Here is a 15552-nt window from a genome sequence, read left to right on the forward strand (position 1 = left end):
GGATTTATAATCCATTAACTGAACACGTGTATTTATTCAAACGAGGCTGTCAGAAAAATAGACGATTTCTAGAGAATGACAGCGCATGGAGAGGGAACCTGTTCTGGTCAGGTGGGAGCTGCTGACTGTGAGGCGTCTCCCACAACAAGCTTTTGTCACAGAGCTTCTTCCTGGGAGGTTCTTGGCACTGGGGTGCGAAACACTCTGCAGGTCACTACTCTGGCTCCTGTTGTGAAGTCATGGGACTAAATGTTAATACTAAGAACTCAGAGTTGCCAGCGTTGTGGTGCGTTTTGAATCACGCCTTTGGTCATGGAGACATTAATCAACCAGCTCCATTGGTGGATTATAAGATGCGTAAAAACCGAACGTGGCTTCTGTCGCTTCTCATCTGCATCCACGTCTTCCTCTTTTGTCTGTGTTTTCTTTTGTGAGTCACCACAAGTTTTATCTAATCTCATCCGACTTTGTTTTCTTTTCTATCTTCCGTCCCATTCCTATCCTCTTCCATCAGCACTGGAAGGTGGAGGTAGGTCAACAGCCTGCTGAGTGCTTTCACCTTTGTTCCCTCATGTTCATGCGTCTCTAACTACTGAGATTTCTCTGCACATCCCATAATCACCCACACATGGATCTGCTGAGATGTGCACACTGAATGTTCTTTAAGATAAGCAAATATCACATATTTGGGATTTTGCAGCTTTGCAATAATTAAGATGTTAAGTGGAAGATAAATACTCACCCATAACAATAATCGATGCCTGGCTCTGATTGTGCTTCCTATAGCTGATCAATGCACAGCGGCGCTGCGTTCTGTTGCAATCTTGTGCACCCTGCTGTGAATTAGGAGATTATGTGAGTGAGTGAGACTGGGGCTGTGTCCTAACCCCCCCTATACCCTACATAGGCTGTGTCCTAACCCCCCCTATACCCTACATAGGCTGTGTCCTAACCCCCCCCATACCCTACATAGGCTGCGTCCTAACCCCCCCTATACCCTACATAGGCTGTGTCCTAACCCCCCCCCATACCCTACATAGGCTGTGTCCTAACCCCCCCCCCCCCCCCCTATACCCTACATAGGCTGTGTCCTAACACCCCCTATACCCTACATAGGCTGTGTCCTACCCCCCCCCCCCCCTATACCCTACATAGGCTGTGTCCTAACCCCCCCCCATACCCTATATAGGCTGTGTCCTAACCCCCCCCTATACCCTACATAGGCTGTGTCCTAACCCCCCCCCCCCCCTATACCCTACATAGGCTGTGTCCTAACCCCCCCTATACCCTACACAGGCTGTGTCCTAACCCCCCCTGTACCCTACATAGGCTGTGTCCTAACCCCCCCCCCCCATACCCTACATAGGCTGTGTCCTAACCCCCCCTGTACCCTACATAGGCTGTGTCCTAACCCCCCCCCCCCCATACCCTACATAGGCTGTGTCCTAACCCCCCCCCATACCCTACATAGGCTGTGTCCTAACCCCCCCCCATACCCTACATAGGCTGTGTCCTAACCCCCCCTGTACCCTACATAGGCTGTGTCCTAACCCCCCCCCATACCCTACATAGGCTGTGTCCTAACCCCCCCTGTACCCTACATAGGCTGTGTCCTAACCCCCCCTGTACCCTACATAGGCTGTGTCCTAACCCCCCCCCCCCCATACCCTACATAGGCTGTGTCCTAACCCCCCCCCATACCCTACATAGGCTGTGTCCTAACCCCCCCTGTACCCTACATAGGCTGTGTCCTAACCCCCCCTATACCCTACACAGGCTGTGTCCTAACCCCCCCTGTACCCTACATAGGCTGTGTCCTAACCCCCCCCCCCCCATACCCTACATAGGCTGTGTCCTAACCCCCTATACCCTACATAGTGCCCTCAATAGTGTGGACGCCATTTTAAAATAGTGTCCGAATTGTTAGTGAGCATCGCTGGACCCGATGTAGTGCACTCAATGTATCCCACAATGCACTGCGAAAAGTAGTGGACAAGCGAGCGCCCTAACTCGGTAATGTCTCCCATCAGCCTTTACGGTATCACGTAAAGGCTGATGGGAGACATTTTTAACTTAATTTCTACTGTGCCGTTTGATATACGAAATTTTTGGAAATAAGAAAGAATATTTACAAAGATGAAAAGTAGCTCTGGATCCATTTTTTGATGAAAATTTGCTTTTTTAAATGTTTTCACTACAACGGAATATGACTTGAGAATGTTCCATCACGTCTTCGCTTGAAAATGTCAAGGGACACTAATTATTTTAGGTAATAAGTAATTATTATTGTATTATTATTGACATTAATATTTCATTTTATTATATAAAGTTAATTATAGGGTAAAATATTGCATTTTCATAAAATGACCGCTGAATGTTTTTCTGATGGGTGAAAATAATTAAATGGACCTGGCCACTTTTCCTGGCGACTGCTTCGTAATTATTATGCGACACCATGACGTCACTTTACCTGCGCCGTAAGTGACGCCTGAGTACTCACTTTAAATTGAGTGCAGTACGTAGTTCACTCAATCCATGTCCCCCATGTAGTGAGTAGTGAACAGGGAACGAGTGAACAGGGAACGAGGGTGTGGAGTCGGACACAGCCTGGGACTGAGCCATTTAATCAGCAGCTCCCAGGTGTAGCTCTCCACTCCAATCAGGACTCGCTAGACACTGAGAGCCAAAGTCGCAGAGACCCCTAGTGTCCAGGAGGGGACCCTCCTGGTGGTGCCACCACAGTGGAACTTGCCAATACCCTTTAAGTAAATCAAATTTAGAAGCAAATTTAGCTGAACCCATCTGATTAATACAGTCCTCAATTTGTGGCAGTGGATAAGCATCCGGTCTAGTTATATATATATATATATATATATATACTGTATATATATACTGTATATATATATATATATATATATATATATATATATATATATATATAGAGAGAGAGAGAGAGAGAGAGAGAGAGAGAGAGAGTTAAGAAACACTGGCAGATGGGTGGCACATCCGAGACGTTCCACCAGAACTGTGCAAGTTGGAACACCATTAAACAACCACAGATATGTCTTGATTAGAGCAAACATTTCAATACCATGTTCTTTAGACGAGGGCCTAAACAGAGGCCGCAGGTTATTTAAAGTTTTTCAATTGTCCTCGCAACAGACATCAGGAAAATCCAAGCCATCATCCTCAGGTACAGACAACAGGCACCTGCTTTCCCAACGTATCCGCCACCAACACCGGTTTGACAGTGTCTGGTTGCAAATTCTTCTGTACAATGTTGTCTCAGTAGGTTAACATGACAGAGTTAGGAATGTTTCCAACAGGTGGGTGTTGAGAGCACATAGTTCTGCTCAGATACCTTGTGCAAAACCGTGAAAGGTCCGTGCAATTTAGCTTGAAATGTTGAACCTCAGACAGGCAACAAGGCAAGCACCTGATCACCAGGACTGGACCTGTGAACCAAATCATCTCACCAGCCACATAGAGACGACGCCGGAAACCACTGACGTTATCAACCAACTTCTGAGGCGGTTCAGTATGTGTTACTACATCTTGTAGCAGTGGGCTGTGGGATGTCCAAACACATGTTCGTTGGGACTAAAGCCCGTACTTTCGTGCACCACCTCACTGGCACTGGCTTTCCACGGCACCTAGGCACTGAGCCCGGTGGACAGAGGCTTGGCTATGGTTTATCCCAAGCTGTTTCAAAACTTGAGCAAACTGTTGTGATGACTAATTCGACCCCTGGTCACCCTGGAGTACCTTCGGAATTCCAAACACTGAACTGAATTGCGTCAGTACTTTGACCACAGCCCCGCTGTACAGGTGCCCCGTGGGTTCGTGGCTGGATATCTTGTGCTCTGACACATTATCAGATTTAGAAGAGGGAAGGGGTCCCACACAATCAACAATAAGATGTTCAGAAGGCTGTCTAACCACTGGGAAGGGGAACAAAGGAGCGGGTTTTATGGTCTGATTGGGCCACCGGAGGGTATTTTCTCAGGTTTTATGGACCTGCAAGTGACCCAACTGATTGTGTGACGTTTTCAACACTTCTCAGCAAAATTTAGTTGGGACAACAAAGTTTTCTCCAAGTGCCAACCACTTCCTCCCCTGCAGCTCGGCCCTAAGGAGATATCCTTGAGCAGCACTCTCCCCATTGACACCTTTCCAAAAAGCTGCCTTTGCCCTGCTGCCAGGTCCCTGAGCAAGATGGGAAAAAAAGAGAGTCAGGTACAGACACCAAGAGATCCACACGGCCCCCTCTGTGCTACTTTGTTCCAGGTCATGTCCAGCAGGGAACATAGCACGCGTAAGTGCACGTGCAGTCAACACAGCTGGGGAATTTTGTGCACTCTCATCAGGTACCGTCAATACAGCTAGAGGAGATGTCACTACAGGAAGAGGCTGACCAGCACACGCTCTGCTTCCAGCCAAACCATTTCCCAGGATGACCCGAATCCCCGGGATGGGTTAAGCAGGACATACCCTCATGGTTACCTTGGTGCATACCAACCCACAGAAGTCCGACTCCCCAAGGCTGAGGGGCCATCACATGACACATGACAAAAAAATCAAGCTATAGTCCTTCTACATATAAAAATGTTCGCTGGCAAATATCTCCCAGAACCTTGAAGTATTTCCAAATGGCCCTAATTAAGACACCATAATCAAATATTTACCCTGAGGGCTGACTGTCGTCTGTCCCCATGTCCTGTCCTCTGTCCCCGTGTCCTCTGTTCCTGTTCCGGCTGACTGTGAGAGGTCGAAATAATAAAATAGATTTTGAATGCAGAAACAAAATGCTATCTGTTGTGTTTGTGACCTTTCTGTAAAGCTGCTTTATTCCTTTTAGTGTGCTTCATGTGTGTAGATGTCCTCTAGTTGTGAGTGTAACCAGTTGTGCTGCTCCGTTCACCAGGCGGACAGCAGATTGACGTGCGTCCTCTTGTGTCCCCAGGCCCAGAGACATGTCACTGACCTGTACGAGGACCTCAGAGATGGACACAACCTCATCTCTCTGCTGGAGGTGCTCTCTGGAGAGACGCTGGTGAGCACTGTCTCCCTCAGGAAGTGTCCTGTCGTCTGTCCCTGTGTCCTGTCGTCTGTCCCTGTGTCCTGTCGTCTGTCCCTGTGCCCTGTCCTCTGTCCCTGTGTCCTGTCGTCTGTCCCTGTGTCCTGTAATATGTCCCTGTGCCCTGTAATCTGTCCCTGTGTCCTGTCATCTGTCCCTGTGTCCTGTAATCTGTCCCTGTGTCCTGTCGTCTGTCCCTGTGCCCTGTCCTCTGTCCCTGTGTCCTGTCATCTGTCCCTGTCCTCTGTCCCCATGTCCTGTCATCTGTCCCTGTCCTCTGTCCCCGTGTCCTGTCCTCTGTCCCCATGTCCTGTCCTCTGTCCCCGTGTCCTGTCCTCTGTCCCCGTGCCCTGTCCTCTGTCCCCGTGTCCTGTCCTCTGTCCCCGTGTCCTGTCCTCTGTCCCTGTCCTCTGTCCCCGTGTCCTGTCCTCTGTCCCCGTGCCCTGTCCTCTGTCCCCGTGTCCTGTCCTCTGTCCCCGTGTCCTGTCCTCTGTCCCCGTGTCCTGTCCTCTGTCCCTGTCCTCTGTCCCCGTGTCCTGTCTTCTGCATGTGACGATTCTTTGGGGATTTTCTCATTTCTTGCTCTTTTCACTTGACTGATCACAGCAAAAATGTCTTTTTTTCGGGGGGACAAAACACAAAGTTCCTGATCTGCTTCCATCTCTTAACTTCACTGCACTGAATTATGGAGCCGTTTCGTTGGTTTCTTCATAACCTGCCCCCCCCCCCCCTATGCCCCTGTCTGCTGACCCCCCTCCTCTTTTGCCTTTGCCTTCTGTCTTTTGTGATGCTCTTGCTGTGAGAAGCCGCGGGAACGTGACCTTGTGAGGAACGTGCGGTTGGTGAGTGGTGATCGGACTGTGGCTGGCCGCTTCGGGGGGGCGTGGCATGCTAGGAGGCTTCTGGGTCGTGCATGATTGTCCCGCTCTCGTTCCTGTAGCAGCATCGGCTTCTCATCAAGTCTGTGATGTAACGGTGGACGCAGAGGTTTCACTAAAAAACGTGGTTTAAGTTGAGTTTAGCACTCATCACAATGTTGGCCGACCTTCAAATTAAGATGCAGCTTTCAGATAATTCAAGATAATTAAATCACTTTCAAATCTTTTGCCATTCGTTTTCTGGCAAATCTGCTGTTTTGCAGCAGTTGCTGATTCCAATCAGTAAAATTCCTCTTGGTCATGAATCTGGTGTAGCTTTAACAGCGAGGATGTTTCAGAGTGGCCTAGCTAACCCTAGCTAACCCTAGCTAACCCTAGCTAACCCTAGCTAACCTTAGCCCTCGCCGTGTTGGAAGAAAGAGAATCTTTACAAAAGAGTTATTAGGTGTGAAAACCATCCACTCAAGAGCAGCGCCATCATTAAGTTATTAGTAGAATTATTAAGTAAAACCCTGAAGTCCCAACCAGAAGTAAAAGCAGGTTTTGTGAATTTATTAAAGTGATTGTTTAAACTAGTGATTGTGAGGCTGATAACTTGTGCAGTCATATTGTGGCTGGAAGCTTCAAATGCGGCGCATCCGTGCATGTTCTGGCTCCACCGTCACTGCTGGTCAGGAACCGTGGATGCTGCTGGGTCGCCATCCCTCAGACGAGGCCACACAAGTCTGACCAGACTAAACAGGGTTTCATTCATTCACCCGTTCACCTGCAGACATGGTGGCTGCTTTGTGAATACATTAAAGGTCAGATCTGATGTCTGAACAAACACTCTTCATCTATGCAGAATTTGAATCCTACTTCAAATTTGCTGTCTTTTCTGTCCAATCGCAGCTGTTGTGATTTCCAGCCACTAGAACAGATCTGATTTCTTTCTTCTTTCCTCTTTGCTGACCTCAGTCACCTCTTTCATCCTCCAGCTGATTTTCGGTGTCCTCTCGTCTTTTCCAGCCCAGAGAAAAGGGTCGAATGCGCTTCCACAAGCTGCAGAATGTCCAGATTGCCCTGGACTTCCTCAAACACAGACAGGTCAGTCACACCTGGGAAGGTTCAGTCTGTTGGCTGATCTGCTTTTTGACTCCCTTTTTTTGTTTCACACCTTTTCAGGTCAAATTGGTCAACATCAGGAATGACGACATCGCGGATGGAAACCCCAAGCTGACCCTGGGCTTGATATGGACCATCATCCTTCATTTCCAGGTCAGGGTCAGGGTTAGGGGTTAGGGGAGGGTTAGGGTTAGAAGGTTAGGGGAGGGTTAGGGTTAGAGGGTTAGGGGAGGGTTAGGGTTAGAGGGTTAGGGTTAGGGTTAGGGTTAGGGTTAGGGTTAGGGTTAGGGGAGGGTTAGTGGGTTAGGGGAGGGTTAGGGTTAGAGGGTTAGGGTTAGGGTTAGGGTTAGGGTTAGGGTTAGGGGAGGGTTAGTGGGTTAGGGGAGGGTTAGAGGGTTAGGGTTAGAAGGTTAGGGTTAGGGGAGGGTTAGTGGGTTAGAGGGTTAGGGTTAGAGGGTTAGGGTTAGAGGGTTAGGGTTAGAGGGTTAGAGGAGGGTTAGGTTAGGGTTAGTTAGGGTTAGGGTTAGGGTTAGAGGGTTAGGGTTAGAGGGTTAGGGTTAGAGGGTTAGGGTTAGAGGGTTAGAGGGTTAGAGGGTTAGAGGGTTAGGGTTAGTAGAGGGTTAGAGGGTTAGGGTTAGAGGGTTAGGGTTAGAGGGTTAGAGGGTTAGGGTTAGAGGGTTAGGGTTAGAGGGTTAGAGGGTTAGAGGGTTAGAGTTAGAGGGTTAGGGTTAGAGGGTTAGAGGGTTAGGGTTAGAGGGTTAGGGTTAGAGGGTTAGAGGGTTAGGGTTAGAGGGTTAGGGTTAGAGGGTTAGAGGGTTAGAGGGTTAGGAGAGGAAGATTACTGGTGTTTATTCACAGGAATATGAATGAAACTGTTGTTAAATTGAAAATGACTTTGATTTGACTGACTGACTGACAGACAGGCTATTTTTCTAATCTAATTTTCTGTTGTGAAATACAAACAAAAAGCAACCCCCCCACCCCCCTCCTTATGTCCAGTAATAGTGGACCACCGGGGGATTCTTAATCTGAACATTCCTGCTACTCTCTGCATGAAGCTGGCAGGAAACATTAAAACTGCAGTAAAACCCGGGGGAACCGTTTCCCAGTGACCATTCTGGGAGTCAGAGGAGCATGTTTCTGGGGATCCAAATCTTGGACACAATAACTAGCCAGCTATAATTTGGTGCACCAAACTACAATCTTTATATTAACTTCTGCACTTCTCTGTTGCAGCTAGCTACTAGTTTCCCAGGTAAATGAATTCTGTTCAGCAACGTTTGTGATGAGAGACCAAATCATCCTCGCGCTCTTAAAAATGGGCGGAGGCTCTTTTTCCGTTCGGCTGCTGATTCACTCTGTCCCCACGTCAACTTTATAGAAGTGGAGTTTCCCTTCTGGAGGGAAAATAGCAGAAGGAGGAGAGTCTTTTTCCGCTCGCCACCCTTTCCTGCACGAGGAGTTTGCATGTGAAATGATGAGTTGTGCAGTGACTCATCACCATAGAACAGATGATAATAGAACAGATGATAGAACAGGGTTAGAGGGTTAGAGGGTTAGGGTTAGAGGGTTAGAGGGTTAGGGTTAGGGTTGGAGGGTTAGAGTTAGAGGGTTAGAGGGTTAGGGTTAGAGGGTTGGAGGGTTAGGGTTAGAGGGTTAGAGGGTTAGGGTTAGAGGGTTAGAGGGTTAGGGTTAGAGGGTTAGAGGGTTAGGGTTAGAGTTAGAGGGTTAGAGGGTTAGGGTTAGGGTTAGAGGGTTAGGGTTAGAGGGTTAGAGGGTTAGGGTTAGAGGGTTAGGGTTAGGGTTGGAGGGTTAGAGTTAGAGGGTTAGAGGGTTAGGGTTAGGGTTAGAGGGTTAGAGTTAGAGGGTTAGAGGGTTAGAGGGTTAGGGTTAGAGGGTTAGAGGGTTAGGGTTAGAGGGTTAGGGTTAGAGTTAGAGGGTTAGAGGGTTAGGGTTAGAGGGTTAGAGGGTTAGAGGGTTAGGGTTAGAGGGTTAGGGTTAGAGTTAGAGGGTTAGAGGGTTAGGGTTAGAGTTAGAGGGTTAGAGGGTTAGAGGGTTAGGGTTAGAGGGTTAGAGGGTTAGAGGGTTAGGGTTAGAGTTAGAGGGTTAGAGGGTTAGAGTTAGAGGGTTAGGGTTAGAGGGTTAGAGGGTTAGGGTTAGAGGGTTAGGGTTAGGGCTAGAGGGTTAGAGGGTTAGAGTTAGAGGGTTAGAGTTAGAGGGTTAGAGGGTTAGAGTTAGAGGGTTAGAGGGTTAGAGGGTTAGGGTTAGAGGGTTAGAGGGTTAGAGGGTTAGAGGGTTAGGGTTAGGGTTAGAGGGTTAGAGGGTTAGGGTTAGGGTTAGAGGGTTAGGGTTAGAGGGTTAGAGTTAGAGGGTTAGAGGGTTAGAGGGTTAGGGTTAGGGTTAGAGGGTTAGGGTTAGAGGGTTAGAGTTAGAGGGTTAGAGGGTTAGGGTAGAGGGTTAGAGGGTTAGAGGGTTAGGGTTAGAGAGTTAGAGGGTTAGGGTTAGAGGGTTAGGGTTAGAGGGTTAGAGTTAGAGGGTTAGAGGGTTAGAGGGTTAGGGTTAGAGGGTTAGAGGGTTAGAGGGTTAGGGTTAGAGGGTTAGGGTTAGAGAGTTAGAGGGTTAGGGTTAGGGTTAGAGGGTTAGAGTTAGAGGGTTAGAGGGTTAGAGTTAGAGGGTTAGAGGGTTAGGGTTAGGGTTAGAGGGTTAGGGTTAGAGGGTTAGAGTTAGAGGGTTAGAGGGTTAGGGTTAGAGGGTTAGAGGGTTAGGGTTAGGGTTAGAGGGTTAGGGTTAGAGGGTTAGAGGGTTAGGGTTAGGGTTAGAGGGTTAGGGTTAGAGGGTTAGAGGGTTAGAGGGTTAGAGTTAGAGGGTTAGAGGGTTAGGGTTAGGGTTAGAGGGTTAGGGTTAGAGAGTAAGAGGGTTAGGGTTAGGGTTAGAGGGTTAGAGGGTTAGGGTTAGAGGGTTAGAGTTAGAGGGTTAGAGGGTTAGAGTTAGAGGGTTAGAGGGTTAGAATGAAATGCAGCAGAAGTTCAACACTCACTTTCTGCATCATGTCCATTGAATTTGTGGATTTAAGCTCCTTTTTGTTTTTTTAGGGTGTTTTAATTTGCATAAAGCTCTTTTTGATGCTTTACTGGGGTCTGGAGTAGGTGCAGTTTTCCACAGGAAGACAAGCTAATGTTAAAATAACAGTGAGGACAATAAACATTTCCTGGAATTGTTGCAGCCTCACCTGTCCCTCGAGTCCCACTTTTGGGGACATAAAAGCTGAACACAATGATCCCAGCAGCTCCGTTATGTTTGACGTACAGTATAAACCCCAGTGAAAATTAATTTTACAAATCTATAAAATGATATCTAAAACGTTTTCATTTTCCCTTTCCAGCCTTCCTCTTCTGTAAAACCTGTTAAATAAAGAGAAAACATCAGATGTCTGCACACTATCGTGGCTCACTGGGGAGTTTATCTGGATGAGACTGAAGAGAGTCTTTGTCATTTTATTATAACCAACAAAAGCTTTAAGAAATGTGCTTTTTGTGGCTTCGTAATCAAGCTGTTTGCATTATTTCTGCCATATTTCCCCTCAGATTTCAGATATTCAGGTGAACGGCCAGTCAGACGACATGACAGCCAAAGAGAAGCTGCTGCTTTGGTCTCAGAGGATGGTTGAGGGTAACCAGGGGTTACGATGCGACAACTTCACCAACAGCTGGAGGGACGGGCGGCTCTTCAACGCCATCATCCACAAGCTCAGGTGAGACGCTCACCTTCAGAGATTCAGGTTAGAGCACAGGCCAGAAACTCTTGGTAGAGAAACTTATTTATTCATTTCTTTATTTGTTTCTTTGTGTCTTTGTTTATTCATTCATCTTTCGACCTCAGTCCAGTTGGAATTCTGCTCCCTGTGTACGACCTTTTATATGCTGCACTTGAGCTGCTCCTTCTGGTGCAGCTGTTGGACTTTAATGATATTGTTGAAGTATTCCAGCCACATCTATGTTGATCCCTTTGTTCTTCTGTTGGAAGATTCTCAGATCAGTACGTTCAAACATATTCTGCAGCACTTGATTTGCTCACCTTTTTGGTCCCTTTGTTGTACTAGCATGAGCATCTTTATCCGTAAAGAAGCATTCAAACGTCTGCTGATGCTGCAGGCTCATGTTTAAGGTGGCGTGCCCATTTATGATGGCGAGCTTGCACAAACATGTCGGCTCACCACGACACACGAGAGGAGCATGTAGCTCCACCGTCTGGGCTGTGAACAGATGATGAAGCAGGGCTCGCTGGAGCTCTGGCAGACTGAAGGGGAGCAGCTGAACGATGCTCTCAGCTTTGGAAGTGGAGCCTTCACCTTCCATGTTACTAGAACATTCCTGAAAGGCATCCTGGAAAATATGAAAGGAATTCTGGAATTTTGAGGCTAGTGAGGTCTCAGCCAAGCGGCACTTCCTCCAGCAACAGGAGTCAGGAATATATCCAATTAAAGATCTCTCAAAGGTGCATTTTCAGCTGTCAGTATTGTTTTAATCGATACCATCTTGTTGTGTCTACAGGCCCAATTTGATTGACATGGGTCTAGTGTATCGTCAGAGCAACCAGGAGAACCTAGAGCAGGCGTTCACCGTGGCAGAGAGAGAACTGGGTGTCACCAGACTCCTGGACCCCGAGGGTGAGAGAATGAGGGAATATTGCTCAGTGGCCCTTTAAAGATGTCAACCGTGTACATTTAAGACCCCCAGCAGATACACGATGCTTTGCTTTACCTACTCTCCTTACAGATGTGGATGTGCCTCATCCAGATGAAAAGTCCATCATTACATATGTCTCCTCGCTGTATGATGTCATGCCCAGAGTTCCAGATGTTCAAGATGGTGTCAAAGCCAATGTGAGTCTCCTTCATCCTCTATGACCTGATCGTATCCCCCAGATAGCATTGACGGCTAACGTTTGTGTGTTTGTGCTACAGGAGCTGGAGCTGCGTTGGCATGAGTATTATGAGCTGGTCACCATGCTCCTGCAGTGGATCAGACACCACGTGCTTGTGTTTGAGGAGAGGAAGTTCCCAACCAGCTATGAGGAAATAGAGGTGCAAACATCTGAGCTTGTAAAAACCAGACTAATTAAACACGTTTAAGGAATTTCCGTTTTCCTTTTTTCCTTTTCTTACATTGTCAGGTCCTCTGGCATCAGTTTCTAAAGTTTAAGGAAACTGAGCTTCCTGCAAAAGAAGCTGATAAGAACCGCTCGAAGAACATCTATAAATCACTCGAGGTGAGTTTCTTTACGCAGACAATAAATCTTCATTAGGTTTGGAGTATTTGCTGAGAGCAAAACCACTTTCTCCTTATGGATTTTACACATGGACATAGTTCAAAGATGTTTGTGACTGAGAGTTAAGCATTAACTGAGAGTCAAGCAGTAACTGAGAGTTAACCAGTAACTGAGAGTTAACCAGTAACTGAGAGTTAACCAGTAACTCAAGCATCCACATGTGAAACCTTTCTAAGATGGCAGCAGATGAAACAATGAGGGCATCACTGACAGGAAGTAAGAACATTACTGGCCACATTTTAGACTTTTTATTGCAGGAATTGAGTTTGACAAGTGTGGTTAAAAATGAGCTTTTGTAGTAGAACCAATGAGAATTAAAGTAGAGAATCCTAATTAATTCCTAATTAATTCCTAATGTGCTTGATGTTTCCCAGGGTGCAGTTCAGGCAGGACACCTCAAAATTCCACCTGCTTATCACCCCATTGATGTGGAGAAGGAATGGGGACGCCTGCATGTGGCCATCCTGGACAGAGAGCGGCTCCTCAGGACAGAGTTTGAGAGGTAAACTGGCTACAGGCGTTGTTCATCACATGTGCTGTTGCCAGAGCAACCGCGACGGTCTAAAAAGATAAAACCACAAGAAATCGCCAAGTAAACTGTACAGGAAGGTGACTAAGTTCCTTGTGATGAAAATCTCTCTGGAATAAAGTTTAGTTCAGTGAAGCAGGAAGTAAATATCAGGGTCAAGAGAGGATAACGGCAGCGTCGCCATGGCAGCAGCAGCAGCAGTTTGGTCATATGAGGGCTGCAATAATTATTTTTTGGATCCCGGCGCCACAGGGCGGGGCGTCCTCACAGTCTGAAGCCCACTGTTAAGAAACGTCCCGCTTTAACAGAGCTGCCATGGCGTTCTTGCATCAAGGTTACAATATGAAATATTTAAGCCATCAGAAGATTCAGTGAGTTGGTTTTTTTTTACTTTTTAACAGTTTTTTGGTTGGTTGTGTTTTCAGTTCCTTTCGTTTTACTCGTAATGTTAAAATGATTAAAGAGGTCAAGAGCACTGTCCCTCTGCAGGATGGAGCGGCTCCAGAGGGTCGTCAGTAAGGTCCAGATGGAGTCGGGGGTGTGTGAGGAGCAGCTCAGCCAGGTGGAGGCGCTGCTGCAGACGGTGAGGCCACCTGGGGGGGGGGGGGGGGGGGGGGGGGGGGGGGGGGGGCTAAACCACATTGTTGGGCAGCGTTGCAACGTGTGTGTTGGTGCTGCAGGACGTGAGGATGCTGAGCTCAGGCAAACCTGCTCGCCACACGACGGAGATGGAAGCAGACTTGGACAAAGCCGAAGCGAGGATCCGCCTCCTCTTCAACGATGTTCAGCTACTGAAGGACGGGCGCCACCTGCAGGCGGAGCAGATGTATCGCAGGTGCAAAAGAACTCCCCACTGGGCTGAAGAGCCGGTTTAGGAGCATGTTGGCATCACACTCACAGTCTCTGGAGTTGTGTTGGACTTAGTTAGAAATGACTTAGAAATGAAGAATTTCTAATTACAATTAATTCATTTTAAAAACCAAAGGCTCGTTTCGGAGTGCACAAAGTCCCCTTTTTTCCAGCTGAGGACCATGGTGTCAGGGGAACAAATGACCCCCTGCCAGTGCTCAGGTGGCCTCGCTCTTCTCCTCCCAGCCCAGCCCATCCGGGACCTGCAGGACTGCTTCTTCATCATCAAGTCCCTCAACAAGGCCCATGCCCCCCACCCCTGGAATGTGGCCAGAGGCCCGCTGTACCCAGCATACCCTCATTATCTGGTCTAGGAGGTGCGAGGCCACCACCAGGCGGTGATCCATTGAAAGCTCTGCTGCTGTCTTTACCCGACTGTCCAGAACTTGTGGTGATGGATGTAGTAGATGTGCAGAACGAAATGTCCTGATGTCAAGAGCCTCAGACATTCTTTGGTTCTGGGATGGTGCTTGATATGGACGAGCAGTGCGTAGCGCACAAGTCTGCTAAGTGAACCGTGCTGGGGCAGATCAGGCAGGCCGTTCCTGCCTGTCACCCCATCCAGGCTCAGCTGGCATTGCCCACATGAGCAATGACGCCCCCTGTAGGCTAAGGAAGTTTTTAGAAGGGCACCCTCCAGAACCCTTCCCTGGGACTGCACACATGGGGGGTCCTGTTGTTGGGACCTGTTCCCTAACCCCCAGATACTGCCTTCATCAGACTCTCCCCATGGAGATGTTCCACATCCCAGGATGGGACTGCCAGTGTTGTCTTTAATAATCTGAAGTTCTATTCTATAAAATGGATGAAAGTGTCTGTTGTGATCTCCATCCAGGGTGTATCGTCTGCACGAGAGACTGGTCAACCTTCGCAGCGAGTACAACCTGCGCATCAAGTCAGGTGTGACGCCCACACAGATCCCCCTGAGTCACATGCTCACCTCCCAGGTCCTGCAGCAGGCCGCTCCAAGGGGGCGCCCCGAACTGGACGAGGTCACCTTACGCTACATTCAGGACCTGCTGAGCTGGCTGGAGGAGAACCAGCGGCGGGTGGACGAGGGAGCGTGGGGCTCCGACCTGCCGGCCGTTGAGTCCCAGCTGGGCGGCCACCGCGGCCTGCACCAGTGCGTGGAGGAGTTCCACACCAAGATGGAGAGGGCGAGGGCCGACGAGGTGACCACACTCCTGGCCCTTTTACATTTATTCTTCCTCATTTATATGGCATCTGTTACATTTGATAGACACATTTTTACATCAGTTGTATTATTTTATAAACCACTTTTTAGTAGAAACCTTACTTATGAATTCACAATGGTAATTAATTTGGAAAAATAAGGCAAAGCCAGATGACGTAAAAACTCTCTAGTTCTCTATACTTTATGGTTTCAAACAGTGAACGAGGCGATGAACTATTCCACTATGGAAATGAGCTGGAAACACTATTTTGGTGCGACATTAAACATGAATTTATTCAAATCAAATCAATCTTTATTTATATCGCATCTTATTGATGCACGTCAGTATTTTTGACACAGTTTTAATGTTCTCGCTGCTCCTGATCCAGAGTCAGATCTCCCCTGGCAGGAAAGCTGCATACGGAGAACATCTGGGAAGACTGGAGCAGATGTACCGGAAGCTGCTGGTGAGGGGGGGGGAGTGTGTGTGTGGGGTGGGGGGGGGGAGGGGGGGGGGGAGTGTGTGTGTGGGGTGGGGGGGTGAGGGGGGGGG

The 15552-nt window shown here is 48.1% G+C and overlaps 1 protein-coding gene and 1 long non-coding RNA gene across 7 annotated transcripts in view; one reads left to right on the top strand and one right to left on the bottom strand.

The window, feature by feature from the left end:
* LOC115251632 (uncharacterized) overlaps positions 1-886 on the bottom strand; it is a 6795-nt gene extending 5909 nt beyond the window's left edge. The window contains exon 1 of the long non-coding RNA XR_003890149.1: positions 743-886. This is a non-coding gene — a long non-coding RNA (uncharacterized lncRNA). The remainder of the gene's footprint in view (positions 1-742) is intronic.
* The window catches only part of LOC101078501 (plectin), a 48474-nt gene that overhangs the window by 24309 nt on the left and 8613 nt on the right, over positions 1-15552 (top strand). For 3 of the 6 annotated variants that reach the window (XM_029844522.1, XM_029844523.1, XM_029844521.1), the window contains exons 3-17: positions 515-529; positions 4964-5053; positions 5884-5919; positions 6964-7041; positions 7120-7212; positions 10644-10810; positions 11610-11725; positions 11835-11941; positions 12023-12142; positions 12232-12327; positions 12762-12889; positions 13406-13499; positions 13597-13751; positions 14661-14997; positions 15389-15466. In XM_029844522.1, coding sequence (XP_029700382.1) covers positions 515-529; positions 4964-5053; positions 5884-5919; positions 6964-7041; positions 7120-7212; positions 10644-10810; positions 11610-11725; positions 11835-11941; positions 12023-12142; positions 12232-12327; positions 12762-12889; positions 13406-13499; positions 13597-13751; positions 14661-14997; positions 15389-15466 — 1710 coding nt within the window. The remainder of the gene's footprint in view (positions 1-514; positions 530-4963; positions 5054-5883; positions 5920-6963; positions 7042-7119; positions 7213-10643; positions 10811-11609; positions 11726-11834; positions 11942-12022; positions 12143-12231; positions 12328-12761; positions 12890-13405; positions 13500-13596; positions 13752-14660; positions 14998-15388; positions 15467-15552) is intronic. The other 3 variants (XM_029844519.1, XM_029844520.1, XM_029844524.1) reach the window with 3 other exon arrangements.

Source organism: Takifugu rubripes, chromosome 12 (assembly GCF_901000725.2).
Source record: "Takifugu rubripes chromosome 12, fTakRub1.2, whole genome shotgun sequence".
NCBI lineage: Eukaryota > Metazoa > Chordata > Actinopteri > Tetraodontiformes > Tetraodontidae > Takifugu > Takifugu rubripes.